The sequence below is a fragment of the Trachurus trachurus genome (assembly GCF_905171665.1).
Source record: "Trachurus trachurus genome assembly, chromosome: 14".
NCBI lineage: Eukaryota > Metazoa > Chordata > Actinopteri > Carangiformes > Carangidae > Trachurus > Trachurus trachurus.
This window is the reverse complement of record NC_139903.1, coordinates 9,508,243-9,526,960: the sequence shown is the minus strand read 5'-3', so window position 1 is coordinate 9,526,960 and position 18,718 is coordinate 9,508,243. Positions and strand designations below refer to the sequence as shown.

Below are 18,718 nucleotides of genomic sequence, written 5' to 3'. Positions count from 1 at the left end.
ATGCTTCTCAAGAAATTTCAGGTTGTTCATAATTATATAGATATAGGCAACAAAGGTCGGTTCATTCGCCCAAAAACAAAATTTTAGAGTTCTCATTTTTATGTTTTTATTCTACTAGTCCAGCCCACTTCAATGACATTGGCACCCAGTTTTTTATCAGTGTTGGTTGGGCACGTTACTTTTAAAATAGTTACTTTCTCCAAAACGTAACTGAGTTAGTAAGTTAGTTACTACATTATAATACCAGGAAAAGTAACAGTTGCGTATTCTTTTTCACAACATGCTCAAATATACATGGACTCGCCCCCTAACCCCCGTTTATCTGTAACTAACCAACTCACTGCTTCAATGGAAGAGGCGGAGTGATACAGCTTGTCATGGAGCCTGTCTGTGCGGAGGAATACTGAGTGAGTTGGTTAGTTCCAAATAAAGTGTATTTAACTTAGTAGGCTACACTTAAATGGGTGTTTTATTATTCTGTCACGGGACTTGTTTGTTGAGTCAAGTAACGGCACATTTTATTGTACGGTAATGGCATTATAACAGGGGAAATAGTAACTTTTTAAATTACTTGTTACTGGAAAAAGTAGTCACCGCTAGTAACGCTGTTATTCCCATCACTGACGGTTATACATAGACTGCAGCAAACCACACCGTCTAGTTGTTATTAGTGCAAATATAATTCCTAAAGAGCATAATGTGAATATTTCTACTGAAGACTGTTAATGTTGACATAAAAAGGTGGATGTTATTGTGTTAACTTTGATCCTCCTACCTCAGCTTTTTAAAGTTTGCACTTCACAAGCTGGAAATGTAAAAACACCAGAGTAACATTACACTCTTTATTATAAATCACAGTGGCTCAAATAATTAATATCATCCATCAAACACTTCAAATATTCAAGCAAGTTAGCAACTGTTATCAAATAATGTTTACATCCAGTGGTTTGTGGTGTGTGTGTGTGGTGTGTTTTCAGTCCTGATGCTCATGCTCTTGTCCGGGTATGAGCCAGCGGATGCTGTCCGTCCGCAGGATGGCGTACGTGGTGAAACCTGTGATGAAGAGGATGGAGAAGACCAGCAGCCAGTCGATGCTCCTCAGGGGGACGCTGGGGAGCGGGCCCAGGCGGTCGGCGTCGGTCACATTTCTGTCCGGTCCAGCTTCAAACCCTGAAACACATCAAGTGTGTGAGCAGAGTTGGAACCAACTTAGAAGTGTGGCAGTATGTTGGGAGGCTGTCTGGGCTGCGTCTACGGATGGGTATCGATACTAGGGATCAGGGTCCAAAACTAACACTTAAGTCTCGGTCCGAAGTCCGAACCCGCTCGTCCAATTGAGTTGGTCGGACCTGACCGCTGAGAACTCAAATGTAGGAGCCCATACAGATCCATGCACATCTGGGAGCTGAGAGGAACAGACAAGCAGCCCACTCCCAGAGAGCAGAAAGACAGGGGGCGGGGGGGATTACAGGACTTTACCCCCCCCCACACACACTCTTTGAGAGCAGACAGGAAAGACAGAGAGAAAATATAAATACCGACAGCAGCAGCGTTTGTCAAGGAGCTTATTGATATTTCAGTACCGACCAGTCAGGAACTGGTACCAACTGTCAATACCCATCCCTAGCTGTGTCTACTCCACCTGTCTGGTTAGCGATGAAGGAGGTGAGCGTCTCCAGCGTCCGGTCCGTGTGGTTGAAGCGAGCCATGGGTTTGGCCCCCTGAAACAGAAGGATGTTGGGCACCGCCACAGTCCCAAACCTTGTGGAGAGGCTGGAGGAAAACACAGAGCCGGTCAAGACACAAGACGGACAAATAATGTTTCAAAATGTATTACAAGAGCCACTGATCTGATCTCATTGCGTAAAACCTCTTTCCAAAAGCTGCTGACTGAACTTTATCATGTTTCTCTATACAGGGTTCTTACGGATCCTTAAAAGTCTTAAAAGGCATTGAATTCATTAATCTAAAAACAAGGCCTTAATTGGCATTAAAATGTCTTAAATCAATTTTTCAAAAGTCTTAAAAATGTTAACATATGGTAAGTGGTATTTTATGGTTGTAATTAGTCTCAAATCTCAAAATAATTGGTAACATTCCGACATAGAGAAGTTAGTGGCGGCCGTCAATGCAAAATTTCACCGCCACCAACTCCCGAGTCAGTGTTGTTGTTTTTTTCCGGAATTTTTATGCATTTATTTTGAAAGGACAGCTGGAAAGAGACACAATCCAATGTTCATGTAGCAGTCACTTTACCTTGGATCGCATAGGAAAGTGGGTAAAATTGTCCCTAACCCTATGTAATTGATGTGGTGTTTTTTTTTCTTTTTTCTGCATTTGTGTTTATTATGAAGTCGGTCTTAAATTTCATTTCAAGTGGCTTTAAAAAAGTCTTAAAAAGTCTTAAATTTAACTTGGCTTAAGCTGTAGGAACCCTGCTATAGATGTAGATGTGAGACCCAACAAGAGGAAAACTATAAACACCTCTGAGAATAATGCAATCTAAGGTGTTGTAAGCTTTCAAAATGCTTTTTTGTCCAACAAATCTGACAGAAAAAAAGCATAAAAACAAAACACCTGTTTTCAATTTTGAAATGCATCTTTTAAGGATCCTTTATCTCATCAATTAGTTTACTAGTTGCTATAAAAACACGAGTTAAGCTAATGTTACCTGAGGCACAGACAACAGACGGTCATTAAGATAAAAATATAAATTAAGTCATCAATTCCCCTTTACATGGGCTTTCACAGGGGGAGAGATGGATGTATTTTAAAAACAATTCACCTGCTGTGTTGGGAGGCATCAAGAGCCAAGAAGTGCATGCTGGGAAAAACCCGGGGCAGGGCGTTGAAGTGCGGAGCCAGACTGGCTGAGAACTGGCACCAGGCGGTGAAGAACAGCACCACAGAGCACTCGGTGCTGTTGGCGTTCAGGAACTCCATCAGGTCCTGAGAGAGACCAGGAGATTGAGAGATGAGTAAAGTTTAGTTTAGTTTAATTAATTCTAATATCATGCTATCGATATCATGAATGTATGTTTGGTCAAACGATGTCTCAAAAATAAGAAATTGAAGGATCACTGTGCAGATGTGCAGCATCAGTCGCGCTCCTCAGCTGTGAATACCTGCGAGGCGTTGAGCACATGCACGGCGAAACTGTCCACTCCTGTGACGTTCCTCTTATCGCAGTTCACCTTGTACGTCTTGGCGGTTTCCGTGGCGTTCTGCTCCTCGGTTGCCGGGACGCCCCCAAGCACTATGTCAATAGTGACCTGAAGGAAACCACCGAAGAAGGAGAAGTCAGCTGCTGCCTAGTGAACTCTTCACGGTGTTTATTTTACCTCAACTTACCTGCAGATCTGATGCTGAGAATGATATGAAAATATGAAATCAAAACAAAGCTCAAAGGGAAACAACTGACCAACATCATATTTTACTCATTTTGCTTTTCACAAAAACTACTTGTACAAAATGACTTGTAATTCCTAACAAACCCAATGTTACAGAATGGCGGCTAGGATTTTAAAAGACATGATCCTATACCTGCTAAAGAGGGTCTAATCAAAGATGCTGTGTCAGTGTAAGTCCCAGCATTGGTCAAGCCTCACCTGTACTGAAGGGTCAACAGAGTACCTCTGTTTGCCTCTGTGTCTAATGTGCAGCAGCAACAAATATTCTCTGATCATTTTTACTAATCAATTCACAAATATCATCATTCTTCCCCTTTAATAATACCAACTGGTGTTGTATTTCATATCATTGGAAAGCCTGACTAGTCACCTTTACAACGGGGTACAACCTGTAAGGATCGTATATCTGTGGAATGAGCAAGACAGCTAAACTTATGCATAGCGCGGGATTTTTCGGGGGTTACCCACAAGTTTAGCTGTGTTGCTCATTCCACAGATGTACGATCCTTACAGGTTGTACCTCGTTGTAAAGTTGACTGATCAGGCTTTCCAACGTATATATATATATATATATATATATATATATATATATATATATATATATATATATATATATATATATATATATATATATATTATATATAATATAAAGTACAACACAGTTGGTATTATTAAAGGGGAGTAATTATTGACTGAATACCGTTTCTGTCTAAGGTCTAGCATCAAAATGTTGCTGCCATTAAATCTTCCTTGCAGGTTTAACAGTGTGCAGGAGTCTATATACTGTATATACTGTATATATTTTTTGGGATCTACTCCTCCCTCTCTTACATACCTGTCCAAAAAAAATTGATGTGCAGAGTATTTTCCTCAACTAATCAATTCACTCAATTTGATGCACACATTTCCAAACTATTCCACAAAGGGCTATGTGGCTGCAGGTTTTTGTTCCAACCAATCAAGAACAACACAGTTTGACCAATCAACTCTCTGAAGACTAAGATCAGTTGATTAAATTAGTCAAGTCTGGTGTGCTGCTGCCTGGTTGGAAAGAAAACCTGCAGCCACACGGCCCTTTGTGGAATAGTTTGGACATGCTTGGATTAGAGGGAGAGACAGGAAACACCACACAACATCAGCCAAAGACACACTGTGGTAGCATTTTAGAGGAGGGTGGTGACGGTGCTTCGAGTCACCAACCTGCTGTGACATTTCCGTGCTCGTCTCCTCCAGGGACACCACTCCTGCAGCACCCAGGACAGGTGAACCGCACTGGGCGCTGTTCTCGTCACAGGGGGGGGTGAAGCCGGACTGAAAGTCTTTCACATTTTTAGGGAAGAGGGACTCGATATCAGAGGGATCGATGGGAGTCTCGGTGCCCATCACGGCATCCGCGATCTCCGCCGTCTTGTACTGCCGCTTAGGCAGAGATTCAACATCCTCTGATTCCACAAACTTGGGGCTGTTCTCCAAGTCGGAAACTGCATCATCTGACAGAATGAGCTCCAGCGATTCATCACTCTCTGGGGGGAGTAAAAAAAATCACAATTCAGGCTGATTGACAAAATCTCTCATTTCAAACAGCAGCACTCATTTATACTGTATGTCATAATGTAACCTCCAATGAAATGTGTATCTTATTTTATCAGGGTTAAAACTTCAGGAATAATTTCAACTTCAAAATGTATGCGGTAAGATTATGGAATGGATTTTAAGTGGAAACAAAGCAGTGTCCACGTTTAAAACTGATAAAAAAGAAATACAAAGATTTAATCTTTATGAAATATAGGAATGAAGTAGCCTAAATATTGGTAGTTACAAGGTGGTAGCCTATAGGGTATCACTGTTCTTATGGAGACGTGTACTGTACATTTATATATGTTTACACCATAGACTGTAAAAAAAAAAAAACAGGATTTACACAGGATAATTGTGAGGAAGCAGATTATTATATCATGTACTTACTTATATGGAAAAGGGGTGGGAGGGACGATCTTTTACTTTTACTTACTCCTTTTCGAGTATGCAACTTATTTATTTGTTTGCATATTGATTGAATATAGTCTGCCATGTTTTTATGGCACGTCCTTTGTTTATTTTATACATTTATGTTAGGTGCTTGGATATTCAAAATAAACACACACTTCACTTCATCATCGGGCTGGAAGAGCTCAATCAGTCATCTACATTAATTTGCCAGTTACTGATGCAAGTAGCCTATCATTTCATCACCAATTAATCTGATGATTGTTTGTTTGATGACTTGCTTAGTTTTTCTTGATTAAATCTGAGATTCAAGGAGATTTGTGCCACTTGTAAAGAAAATACAACATCAGCAGCCCAGCAGTTCACATTTACACAGGACAAACTAACTTTAGTCACGTTTTGATAAGCCAGAAAAGAAAAGGGATGCATGATCAAAACTCGGTGCTAACTAATCAAATCTAATTGTTATCTCTCTCTTTTCCTAGCATTTTAGATGTAATTTTAATGTTATTTCCCGTGAGTTAATTGTCAGTTTACCAACCAAAATCCAACGATAATCTGTGAGCTAAACCTAGGCTATTAGCTGTGTACAATATCTATAATATCAACTACGGAGTAATGAACACAGTATGATAACAATATATATTTAATTAGCGTAAAAACCGAAGTTAAAATGTGAAGCTTGTTGTAATAAACTGAAATAATCACGTAAATATGAACTATGAACTGTTATAGTTAGCTGTGTTTTGTTAGCACCGTGTTAACGTTAGCTGTCAGTCTCTTACCTTGTGCCGTCACGGACAAACACTTCAAAACACCTGAGTGATGCGACAACACAGAAAATAAAACACACGAGGTGTAAAACATCCTCAATATCCCCGCCATGTTTTTAAATCTATACAAATTACGGTTATCACGACATGTTGTTAATACACGGGCTCATGATGTTGTTCGGCTCATAGGAACCAATGTAGTTCAGAGCTGCGGCGGTCGGTCGGAGGAAAATAGATGCTACACAACGCTGCTTCCGGTCATCGAAATAAATAGGAGAGACTGGATGTGGACCACAGTCTATGATCTGGACAAACTTTTTATGTTGCAATTAACAAACAATCAATGGTCATTTAGTTCCGTAATTAGAGACGTGTGTGTTATTTACATGGAAATCCGTAACTATTACGTAACTAACTAAACCTTGCAAATCTTAACAGCCTATTTTTATCTTTAGCCTACAGAACTTTGTAATTTGCTACAAATAAAGTTAATTCTACTTCCTTTTATGATCTCTGCCACGTTTAGATTAAAAACTAAACGAAACAATAGCCTATAAATTAGTAGTAGTAGTTAAAAAGTGTTAAAGTGTTAAAGTGTTAGAAACCTGTTGACATTCACCAAAGCCTATGACAAATGGTTAGTTAATAGCCTAGCCTATATAAACTTTGGATTGTTGACCACACAAACACACACAATCTTGAACCACTCCTCTTTCTGAATAAGCCACAGCCTAATCCCCCTCCTCCTTCTGCTCTGTCCAGTCTGTTCTTCGTTCCCTCCCCTCTGACAGACTCCCCTCTTTGCAATAATGCAAAAAAAAAAAAACCCTGTAGTGACGTGTCAGAGCTGGTGTGGCTTAGACAGAGGCTTTTCTGGGTAAACGAGAGTGAAACTTATCGACATTCACAACATTCAGCCCCGAAGAAGAGATGGCGCAGCAAATGTTTCAGCTGGATCAAGACAAACTGAGCTGTTCGATCTGTCTGGATCTTCTAAAGGAGCCGGTGACTATTCCCTGTGGACACAGCTACTGTATGAGCTGTATTAAAAACTACTGGGGGGAAGATGATCAGAAGAACACATGCAGCTGCCCTCAGTGCAGACAGAGCTTCACACCGAGGCCAGCCCTGATGAAAAACACCATGTTTGCAGAGTTAGTGGAGGAGCTGAAGAACGTAGGACTGAAAGCTGCTTCAACTAATCACTCCTACGCTGGACCTGGAGACGTGGCCTGTGACTTCTGCACTGGGAGGAAGCTGAAAGCCTTCAAGTCCTGTCTGGTGTGTATGGCCTCTTACTGTGAGCAGCACCTTCAGCCTCACTACGACGTAGCCCCACTGAAGAAACACACGCTGGTCGAAGCGTCTTCAAAACCTCTGGAGAACATCTGCCCTCGCCATAATGAGGTGATGAAGATTTTCTGTCGCACTGATCAGCAGTGTATCTGTTATCTCTGCTCCATGGATGAACACAAAGGCCACGACACAGTCTCAGCTGTAGCAGAAAGGGCTGAGAAACATATGGAGCTCGGGGTGAATCGTCAAAAGATTCAACGACGACTTCAAGCCATAAAAAAAGATGTGGAGGTGCTTCAACAGGAGGTGGAGACCATCAATCTCTCTGCTGATGAAGCTGTTAGTAACAGTGAGAAGATCTTCACCGACTTGATCCAACTCATTGAGAAAAGAAGGTCTGAGGTGAAGCAGCTGATCAGATCTCAACAAGAAACTGAAGTGAGTCGAGTCAAAGAGCTGGAGGAGAAGCTGCAGCAGGAGATCACTGAGCTGAGGAGGAAAGACTCTGGTTTGGCAAAGCTGTCGAACACAGAGGATCCCTTCAATTTTCTAAACAACTACCCCTCTCTGTCACATCTGGGTGAAGCAACAGATTTACCCACCGTCAAGCGACCAAATTTTGAGGAAGTGACTGCAGCAGTTTCAGAGACCAGAGACCAACTGTTGGCTGTATTGAATGAGAAGCAGAAAAGGGTCTCTTTGAAAAATACTGCAGTTTATGAACTGATGCAACCCCAAACCAGAGCTGACTCGATGCCACATAGAGAACCCCAAACCAGAGCTGACTGGATGCCACATCGAGAACCCCAAACCAGAGCTGACTCGATGCCACATCGAGAACCCCAAACCAGAGCTGACTCGATGCCACATCGAGAACCCCAAACCAGAGCTGACTCGATGCAACATCGGCAACCCCAAACCAGAGCTGACTTTTTGGCATATGCTTGTTATGTCACACTGGATCCACTCACTGCAAATATGTTTTTGTCATTGACCAAGAGGAACAGAAAGGCAACACTGAAGAGTGAACCACAGGTGTGTTGGGTTCACCCAGAGCAATTCCTTAAATGGTGGCAGGTCCTGAGTACAGAGGGTCTGACAGGACGTTGTTACTGGGAGGTGAAGTGGAGTGGTGAAATCTTGATAGCAGTTTCCTACATAAACATAAACCGAGCAGGCACCAGGAGGGATTGTGGGTTTGGAAATAATGAAATATCCTGGGCATTAGACTGCTGCAGTGGTGGATACAAGTTCATACATAACAATAATGCTACCTCCATCTCAGGCCCTCAGTCCTCCAGAATAGGAGTGTACCTGGATCACAGGGCAGGTACTCTGTCTTTCTACAGCGTCACTAAAACCATGACTCTCCTCCACAGAGTCAAGACCAGGTTCACTCAGCCTCTACATCCTGGACTCTGGTTTCCAGGTTCTGTCGGAGACACAGCTGAGTTGTGTGACCTCAATTAGACGGCAGTTATCACACAGTGAGAGTCTGAGCTCTTTGTGTTGAATTTGTGGAGCCTTTTAGAGGTTAAACATTGTGTTGATGTTTTTTGTGTGGATTTATGTTATTTTTTATTCATGTAACAGATGTTTAATTAAAAATGTTAAAGGGTTTCTTTGCTTCTGCTACACATACTCTGAAGGCTGTTCTACCTGTTCTGTTTAAATTTGACCTTTATTTTGAAAATATATATTTACATTTAATAGACCATGTCATATTCTGTACATAAGAAATGAAGCACACTTAAAAAATGACGAACAACAAACTTATACCATATCAATGTATGTAATTATATTTGTATTAAAGAACAACACCTTTAATGACTTGGATGACTCTTTGGAAGTTGAATTTGACTTTTATTTGCTTGTTTGTTTGCTTTGTAGTTAATCATATGTCTATTGATGTAATTGATATAACATTTTCTTAACATATTTGATCAATGTTGATTCCCTATTGCTTAGAGAGTAATATGAGTGGTATGTAGGCCTACAATATATTGAAACTATAAATCCGATGTAATGTGAACACAAAACGGATCAGAATTTCTTTAGTGAGGAACAGATGTTGTCTTTGTCCTGTCTCTCCTCTTGTTGATGATTTGATTTGTTTCCTGTTTGCTGCTCCTCACCTGTTTTATTTACTTCACTGACTGACGTCACATGTCTGAGCTCAGGCTTCATTAAAGACTTTTATTTTGAAATTTCACTTGGTTTCCTGTCTGATATCTGAGTTTGAGTCAATCACCAGCTGCTTTATGACAGTTACACAGGCTCCATGTGTAGAGACTATATTCTGACTCACTGCTCCTCTTCCTGACACAAACCAGCCTGACGACCTCTCCCTCCTCCTCCTGCTATCAGAGTTCAGCCTGTTCACTGTTCCCTCCCCTCTCACAGACCCACCTCTTTACACAGGGGTGGGAACAAGTGACGTGTCAGAGCTGGTGTGGCTCCGAGAACAGCTTTTCTCTGGAAACAGGAAGTGAAACTTATTGACTTTGACGACGGTTGTAGAGGAGAGATGGCACAGCAAATGATTCAGCTGGATCGAGAAAAACTGAGCTGTTCGATCTGTCTGGATCTTCTAAAGGAGCCGGTGACTATTCCCTGTGGACACAGCTACTGTATGAGCTGTATTAAAAACTACTGGGGTGAAGATGATCAGAAGAACACATGCAGCTGCCCTCAGTGCAGACAGAGCTTCACACCGAGGCCAGCCCTGATGAAAAACACCATGTTAGCAGAATTTGTGGAGGAACTGAAGAACGTAGGACTGAAAGCTGCTTCAACTAATCACTCCTACGCTGGACCTGGAGACGTGGCCTGTGACTTCTGCACTGGGAGGAAGCTGAAAGCCTTCAAGTCCTGTCTGGTGTGTATGGCCTCTTACTGGGTCTCATTCATGAAACGTGAGCAGCACGGATTTGTGTGTAAACCCTGAGCAGCGCAAATTTACGTGGATTTCCGCATTCATAAATCTTTTAGTAGTGCTGATTTTTTCGTAGCTACTCACAAAATCTACACCTGCTCCGGACTGTGTGTTGCGCTTGTGTAAATGTAGGAATGCACAGAAATACTGCTTGTCACTGTTGAAAATTACAATTTTAATCCGTATTACTCTCATGTTCAAAATATGCCGACGCCTTTGAAACACGTAATTTAAACATGACAAACAATTAGAAATATTTGGAGAGAGAGACGTTTTAGGGATCGGACACGCACAAACGCGTCAAGGGTCCATCTAATGATGAAAATAATCTGATATAAAACCGGAAAAAAAACTTTTTTGTGTTGCAACACGTTCGGTGGGTGCACACTTCACCCTGCGCAGCAGCGCAGTCGGCACCGGTTTGGATGGAGCTGTGACAGACAGCTAGTGCTTCTGTAACAATATAACCTGCCTACAGCTGAGGCTGTGAAGAGACTCCTCCTCCCGTCGCTGCTGTTTTTTTTTCATGTTTGATATCGAACATTTTCATATATCATCATATCGAATATTTCTGGCTTTACTTCTTAAACGGTTCTTTAATAAACCTTATATTTATTATTATTATTATTATTATTATTATTATTATTATTATTATTATTATTATTATTATTAATTCACTAAATCTGTTTCTTCCCTCCAGCCTTTGATTACCTGTCCCAGTCACACCACTACTAACAGAAGAGAATTAAATATTTTTTCTGGACTCCACTTCACCCAAAATGACTTCGATCCGCAATCTCTCTTTTTTTCTCTCTCTCCCTCTTTCCTCGTTTGCGTCATGGCCGCAGGTGAGCAGGAGGCACCTACCTCCTAATATGGTGGTCAGGATCCTCCTTATATGGCTATTCATGTATGGAGATCTATGCTAATTGCTGATCACCAGGGGCGTGTTGTTAGTTTACGATGGGCTGGGATTCATCATCTTACACACGTGTTTACGATCAAATCTGAGTTTCCCGCACCGTTCATGAATCCGGAGTAGAGTTTTAGTAACGTGAGCTTTTATGTGCAAATCTACACACAGATTTACTCACGTTTCATGAATGAGACCCACTGTGAGCAGCACCTTCAGCCTCACTACGACGTAGCTCCACTGAAGAAACACACGCTGGTCCAAGCGTCTTCAAAACTTCTGGAGAACATCTGCCCTCGCCATAATGAGGTGATGAAGATTTTCTGCCGCACTGATCAGCAGTGTATCTGTTATCTCTGCTCCATGGATGAACACAAAGGCCACGACACAGTCTCAGCTGTAGCAGAAAGGGCTGAGAAACTGAAGAAGCTCGGGGTGAATCGTCAAAAGATCCAACGACGACTTCAAGCCATAAAAAAAGATGTGGAGGTGCTTCAACAGGAGGTGGAGACCATCAATCTCTCTGCTGATGAAGCTGTTAGTAACAGTGAGAAGATCTTCACCGACTTGATCCAACTCATTGAGAAAAGAAGGTCTGAGGTGAAGCAGCAGATCAGATCTCAACAGGAAACTGAAGTGAGTCGAGTCAAAGAGCTGGAGGAGAAGCTGCAGCAGGAGATCACTGAGCTGAGGAAGAAAGACTCTGGTCTGGAGCAGCTGTCAATCACAGAGGACCACCTCCATTTTCTAAACAACTACCCCTCTCTGTCACCTGGTGAAGCAACAGATTTATTCAGCATCACTCAATCTCAGATGTATTTTAAGGAAGTGACGATAGCAGTGTCAGAGGCCAGAGATAAACTGCAGGCTGTTCTCAATGAGGAGGGGTCAAAGGTCTCAGTGAAAATTTCTAGAGTGGAAGTTTTACAGCTGCAGAGAGAACCTCAGACCAGAGATGAGTTCTTGAGATATTCAAAACAAATCATTTTGGATTCAAACACAGCACACACACGTTTGTCATTGAGTGACAGGGACAGAAAAGTAACTTACATGAGTGAGGACCAGCCATATCCAAGTCATCCAGACAGATTCACTGGATGTTACCAGGTCCTGAGTACAGAGGGTCTGACAGGACGTTGTTACTGGGAGGTGAAGTGGAGTGGTCCCGTTTCTATAGCCGTTGCCTACAAGAACATCAAGAGAACAGTGAATTCAATTGAATGTGCATTTGGATACAATGACAAATCCTGGTCATTACACTGCTCCAATGGTAGTCATTTTTTCAGACATAACAATAATGATACCTCCATCTCAGGCCCTAAGTCCTCCAGAATAGGAGTGTACCTGGATCACAGGGCAGGTACTCTGTCGTTCTACGGCGTCACTGAAACCATGACTCTCCTCCACAAAGTCCAGACCACGTTCACTCATCCTCTACATCCTGGACTCCGGTTTTTGGGTTATGCTGGAGACACAGCTGAGTTGTGTGAGCTCAAGTAAACAGGAGTGTTGAGTGTGATTCATCCATGATGCTGCAGTCGACTGTATGTGTAGGTTTGTCTGTACTGATACAGACAGTGATGGTTTTTCTTGGGTTTTCTCTCGTTTTGTTTTTTTCAACAACACAATGAAATTGTGAACTGAAAAAACTGTCACTGACTAAACTGACTATCATTATGAATGTAACTTTGATGATTTCATGTTTACTCTGCTGTTGTATGGACCACAGACTGTGCTGCTGTTGCAATGATGTTATCAAAATCACTTCACTCTTACGTATGGAGAAATAAAAGAAAATACATAATAATTTATAGATTATCCAAGATGTCAATGAAACGTAGGATAATGATGAAAATAAAGACAAAACGATATATTTATCGAAAATGGACCCATTAACAAGTGTGGGTTACATAGATTCATCCACATTACATAATATGAGACTCTAGAAGAATAGAAAAAAACTCCTCGGTGTCCGTTTAAATAAACGTTAGACAAAGTGATGACTTCTTTCAGAGTTATTACACAACTTTTCAACGTTCCACAACAATCATGCAGGAATAAAATGTGAATTATACAAAGCTTTACAGGCGGTCGGTCGCCAATCACACTTTAGGAAGAACTGAGCTTCACATCTCCAAAACACTCAGAATGAGAGGTTTTTTTTTTTTTTTTTAATCATCATTTACAGACAACAGACCATACAGTATGTTGATTTAACGCTGAAGATGGTGAGACAAAAATAAAACATTTATATCTCAGCCTCATGTAAAAACTTTAAATCCTAAAATCCTACTGTTACAACGGCTACAAATGACAGAAATGTCAAAAACGTAACCACTTTATGACGACTTTAAGAAATCCACCTTCTATAAACCTCCTTTAATCCCTCATGTTTTCTGTTTTAGCCACATACTGAACACAATGTTTCAGATCAGAAACTCAAAGCTTGATGAGATGAGTTGATGAGATACACAATCAGTGCTGCAGGTGTTATCTCTACAGTAACTCTAGTCTAAATAATCCCTGTAACAGACATATTTAACATTAACAACTGGCTAATTGAATATTTGCTGCTGCTGCACTGGATCGATCAATATGACAATCAGCATTCAGCACCAACTGATTGATAAAGTGAACTGAACATGTTGACATGAGGGCAGAAATACAGAGAAGCAGGAACCAGATCATACAAAACTCCAGAGCTTTTCTGCATTTCTTGTTATTTATCTAGGCTATTAACAGTTCAACAAGTTTGAGACCTTAAAAAGGATATTTGCAGATTTCTAACTGTGGAGCAGCTACAAAAAACAAAACTGGTGATGTGATGACAGTAGAAACAGAAAAATTCAACCATTTAAAATTTCCTCAGTGAAGGTGGACTATTTCTTCACCCTCAGATTTCGAATTTTCCAGAAATGTGTTATCCAAAATATTGAGCATTCATCCAGGTAAAATGCTAAATTACATGAATGCACAAAAACTCTAACAAAAAATGAAGGCAAATGATGAAAACTTTAAGATAGATAGATAGATAGATAGATAGATAGATAGATAGATAGATAGATAGATAGATAGATAGATATAGACTTCGGCACTAGCGCAGAAATTCGTCTAACATTATTGGATCAAAAACTTACACTGCTTTAAGCATGTTGGGAAATAATCAATACCGCATCAATATGTGGGCTACCTAAAACCTTCAAGTGCTCTACCATTGGCTACTACAGTAAAAATCATGAAGAGAAATGTAGCCCTTGCTAAAACAGTTCATTTATTTTGATAATATATAAATAGATTCTATAAAAAACATAAAAAAAATGTTCAGTACGTATTAAAGTGTTTAAAATTCATAAATATGGTTGAAATACAAAACAATTCAAAAATGTAAAAGAAGTTACAATAGGCCTATAGGTTAGGCTATGTAATTTCATTTCATATAAAGGAAAGAGAATAGCCTACGTCATGTTACGTAGGCTATGTTCATAAATGTAGTGCTTATGATATGAAGTGTATAGGAGTCCTGTGTTATTTAGGCTTCACTATTGTCACTCACTTTCATCAATGTGATTAACGTAACAGGTGAAAAGCTCCCCTGGCTCGGCCAATCACGTAGCATAAGCATTATCACAGCCGAGTCAATGTTGGGAGTGGACTTATCTTTATCATTTAAAACAGCAAACATTCGTGACACAACAATTAATGGCCACTGTATGTTAATATTTATCTGTAAAAGGGTCCACGATGATGCTATTAACGTGGGTGATCTATAAATGTCCTTAAATTATTGAAAATACCGCACTTACTCATTCACCAACACTGCAGAGATGCCAGCTCTTGGGCGCATTTGCAATACCCATATCCCGCCATCAGGGGGCGTTTCCATTTGACCAATGCGAGAGACAGTCTGAGCCGCTTCCCCCCGGCACCGCGGACCAGAACCAGGACCAGGACCAGGACCAGGACCAGGACCAGAACCAGAACCAGAACCAGCAGACCAGCGCTCGGGGCTCGGCTCAGAGTCTGGACGATGTTGTCCTTCTACAGGAACTCCTCCTGTTGAATGACGCTGCTGCACTGCAAAAACTCAAAATCTTTCCAAGAATATTTGTCCTTTTTCTTGTCAAAATGTCTCATATCTAGTCAAAACTAATCTCGTTCCACTTAAAATAAGACTCAACACCTAAAAATTAACTTGTTTTTAGATCATTTTCACTTTGTAAATGATAGTAAATTGTTTGAGCTGCCATCTCAGCCTTTCTGTGTCTTGTCTGCTGATTTCCCCTTTTTTCTCACTCAAGTGCCTTGTATTACTGCCATCTAGTGGTCAGTTTTCTTGTCAAGGGAGCGGGGTATAAAAGGGAGGAGGCCACTGTCCCTGTAAGCTCTTCCTGTGGGTGTGTGCGCTCACCTGTGCGCATCACCACCATCCTCCCTTTGTTCTCCCCTGGCTGGCTCAGCGTTTGTGCTGCTGGCTTTGTTTGGACCATGTTCTTCGCTCTTTGAGTGAGTTTTCTTTGTTGAATTATTTGTAATCTTTGTGTTGGTGCAGGTTCCCTTATAGTTTGGTCTTGTTTTGTTATTAGGAGACAGACAGTAGAGACGGCACCTTCCATCCTCTATTAGCCCCTTGGTTTGTGGAACAAGGTGTGTATCTGAATTTTGGGCTATTACTTTATTTTTGATGTCTTGTTTTATTTTTTGTTTTGGGGTGATGCCGTTCACATTATATTTTAATTCCTTAAAGCAGAAGTGAGTGGTCCGGTCGTTTTCGCTAATGCTGCGTTCCAGGCAGGCTTTTGAAATCGTAAATTACAGCTTCAAGTCACAACTTACGACTTTGTAGCGTTTCAGGCAACCCACTCGTGTTTTTCCGACCTGTTTTACCGGTGAAAGTCACTATAACGGCCACTCGTAACTTCCGACCCGTGAACTCGTACCAGATCGAACTGGTACCACTTCACGGTCGGAAAAATACGAGTTTCCTTGAACGCACCATAACAGTCCTCGTCCCTACGTCGCCACATTCACGGCGTTCCTTGGCTGCACACACAGCCCTGCATGCCGTTCTCTCTCCTCATTGGATAAAAACTGTAGGATACGATAAATGTTTTCTCTTCGGCTCAGAGCAGAGCAGAGGGACTGAGAGACCCGTGTTTCAGTCCAAACACTCTATATAAGTGATTGCTGTCGGAAGATATAACTATTTAAGACTTATATTAACACAAATATTTCACTTACTTCTGCTTTAAATAAGGTTTTAGTAATATTGTAATGGGTTAATAAAATTTAGTTTTGTTTGTTTGCTTTTTTTTTATAGTAATAAATTGGGTGCTTTTTGAATCTGTGTTGGGGAAATTGTATGTGAAGTGTAATGTGTTTAACTTTTTCTTCTTGTGTTTTTTTTTGTATATTCCCACATAGTTTTCACGGTGCTACACCAAGGCAATAAACTCATGCACCCGTACGGAACTCTCCGCCTCCTTTCTTTGGGAACCAAGGGCCGCTACACACTTGTTTCAAACTAATTTTCACTTGAAAAGCAAGTTTTTTGTTCTTGTAATAAGGAAGAAAAACTTGCTCCACTATCAGATTTTTCTACTTATTTCAAGTAAAAAGTGTCTAAAAACAAGCTACCTTTTATGTGATGTTTCTTATTTTAAGTATAATGAGATTTGTTTTGACTAGAAATGACATTTTGACTAGAAATAAGACAAATATTCTTGGTAAGATATTTGAGTTTTTGCAGTGTGAGAGGAACTCGTAGAAACAAAACAACGTTGAGCCTCATGCAGGAAAACTGTTCAACAGATCGTTTACCTGAGCAACACGTGATGTAAATCTATAGAGAGCCGAAGCGGAAGCAGGAAGTAGTAACGTCGCCATGGGACCTCAACTCGGAATAAGTCTCCATGTAAGTGAACGGGAGTCAAAGTTTTATTTCGTGATCCGATTGAATGGTGCCATGAGAAAAAAATATGTCCTCTACCTGTTTAAAACATCACGTTTCATGAAGAGAAATCAGCAGTTTATCGTAAAACGGCAACGGAAAAATGTATTTTGTGTGAAGAAATGCTGCGTCGATTGGTGACATATTTTTGTGGAGAGCGCCTTCACACAAAATACATTTTTCCGTTGCCGTTTTACGATAAACTGCTGATTTCTCGGCATGAAACGCAATGTTTTAAACAGGTAGAGCTCATATTTTTTTCTCATGGCACAATTCAATCGGATCACAAAATAAAACTTTGACTCCCGTTCACTTACATGGAGACCTTTTCTGAATTGAGGAGCCATGGCGACCGTTACTTCCTGCTTCTCTATAGTCTATAGATTCCACCTGTTGCACATCTGTCAGACTGGATCTTCAGCATCAGCTACATAATTAAAAACGGCCATATAAGGGCGAAAAGGAGTTAAATAATCACATTAGAGGACAAGGAAACATTAGAAACTGTGAAGAGTGCATCTGTCGGTAACAGCTCGTTAGTTTTGTCTGTTCTGCTTCTTCTTCCTGCCTGAGGCTCAGCGTCGCAGCTCTGTGGAGTTTTAGTGTTTAAAAAATATTAAAATAAGAATTTAACCAGACTTTGTTCTCAGTTTTCTTTTCTTTTTTTTTGCTGTTTGATTTTCAGTTGTCTGTGAGATGTTGAGTTAAATTATCCACCAGGTGGCACTGTTCACCTGCATGTTGACCAAACCTCAGCTTGTGAACTGCAGTGGTTTATCTTTACCTATAAGAGGGAATTATTGATTCATATTCATTATCTATTAACCTGCTGATTATTTCCTCTGTTAAATGTTTAGTTTTTATTTCTGACAGTTGAACCGGTGCCGTTCAGATGTTGTTTCCCTGCAGCCGCCTCAGACCGACAGTGTTTTCAGTTTATTGTGACTTCACAGAGAAAAACAGCTTCAGTGCAAATGAGAAACTGGAACAAGAAGAAGTCTGTTTTTTTTTTTTTGAAGTTGCAGAGGATTGATTTACTGAGGATCAGATTTGTCACCAGAGTTAACTTTGCTAATACTTTTTAAAGATTTGGTTTCTTCCTGTTTCCACAAACTTCATGAACCGATGCCAGAGAGATGTGTGAGTGCATTTAGTTTCAGAAACGTCTTCACTGTCGGTGCTTCAGCAGGAGAACGTCGTCCAGTCAGATCTGAGCTTCTCCTGGTTTGATCCTCGTCAGTGGATGAGTCTCAAACATCAACAGCTCCAGGTTAGAGATGAAAGATCAAATCAGATTTTCCATTATTTGTTCCAATATGTGGAAAATGTAAAGAATTGCAGCAGCAAATATCAATGATATATTGAAAAACAGTAGAGAAGGAATAAGAAACAATATTTGTAATAAAGTATGGAAAAAATAAAGAGACCACTACTCCAAGATGTTCTTAGCAGGGGTGC

At 40.7% G+C, this 18,718-nt stretch overlaps 2 protein-coding genes across 2 annotated transcripts; one reads left to right on the top strand and one right to left on the bottom strand.

Moving 5' to 3' along the window:
- Positions 1-828: 828 nt before the first annotated feature.
- txndc15 (thioredoxin domain containing 15) lies at positions 829-6,416 on the bottom strand. The gene is made up of 6 exons (XM_083987440.1): positions 6,182-6,416; positions 4,611-4,933; positions 3,126-3,272; positions 2,786-2,949; positions 1,643-1,773; positions 829-1,170 (listed from the first exon to the last, which is right to left on the bottom strand). Exons 1-6 carry the CDS (start codon positions 6,279-6,281, stop codon positions 974-976), a joined length of 1,062 nt encoding a protein of 353 aa, XP_083843566.1. The 5' UTR covers positions 6,282-6,416; the 3' UTR covers positions 829-973.
- Positions 6,417-7,053: 637 nt separating this feature from the next.
- Positions 7,054-12,813, top strand: LOC310997342 (E3 ubiquitin/ISG15 ligase TRIM25-like; the record flags this gene model as incomplete). Its single annotated transcript, XM_083987017.1, has 3 exons — positions 7,054-8,500; positions 9,951-10,391; positions 11,524-12,813. The coding sequence occupies exons 1-3, from the start codon at positions 7,100-7,102 to the stop codon at positions 12,811-12,813; spliced, it is 3,132 nt and encodes a 1,043-aa protein (XP_083843143.1). The 5' UTR covers positions 7,054-7,099.
- Positions 12,814-18,718: the final 5,905 nt, after the last annotated feature.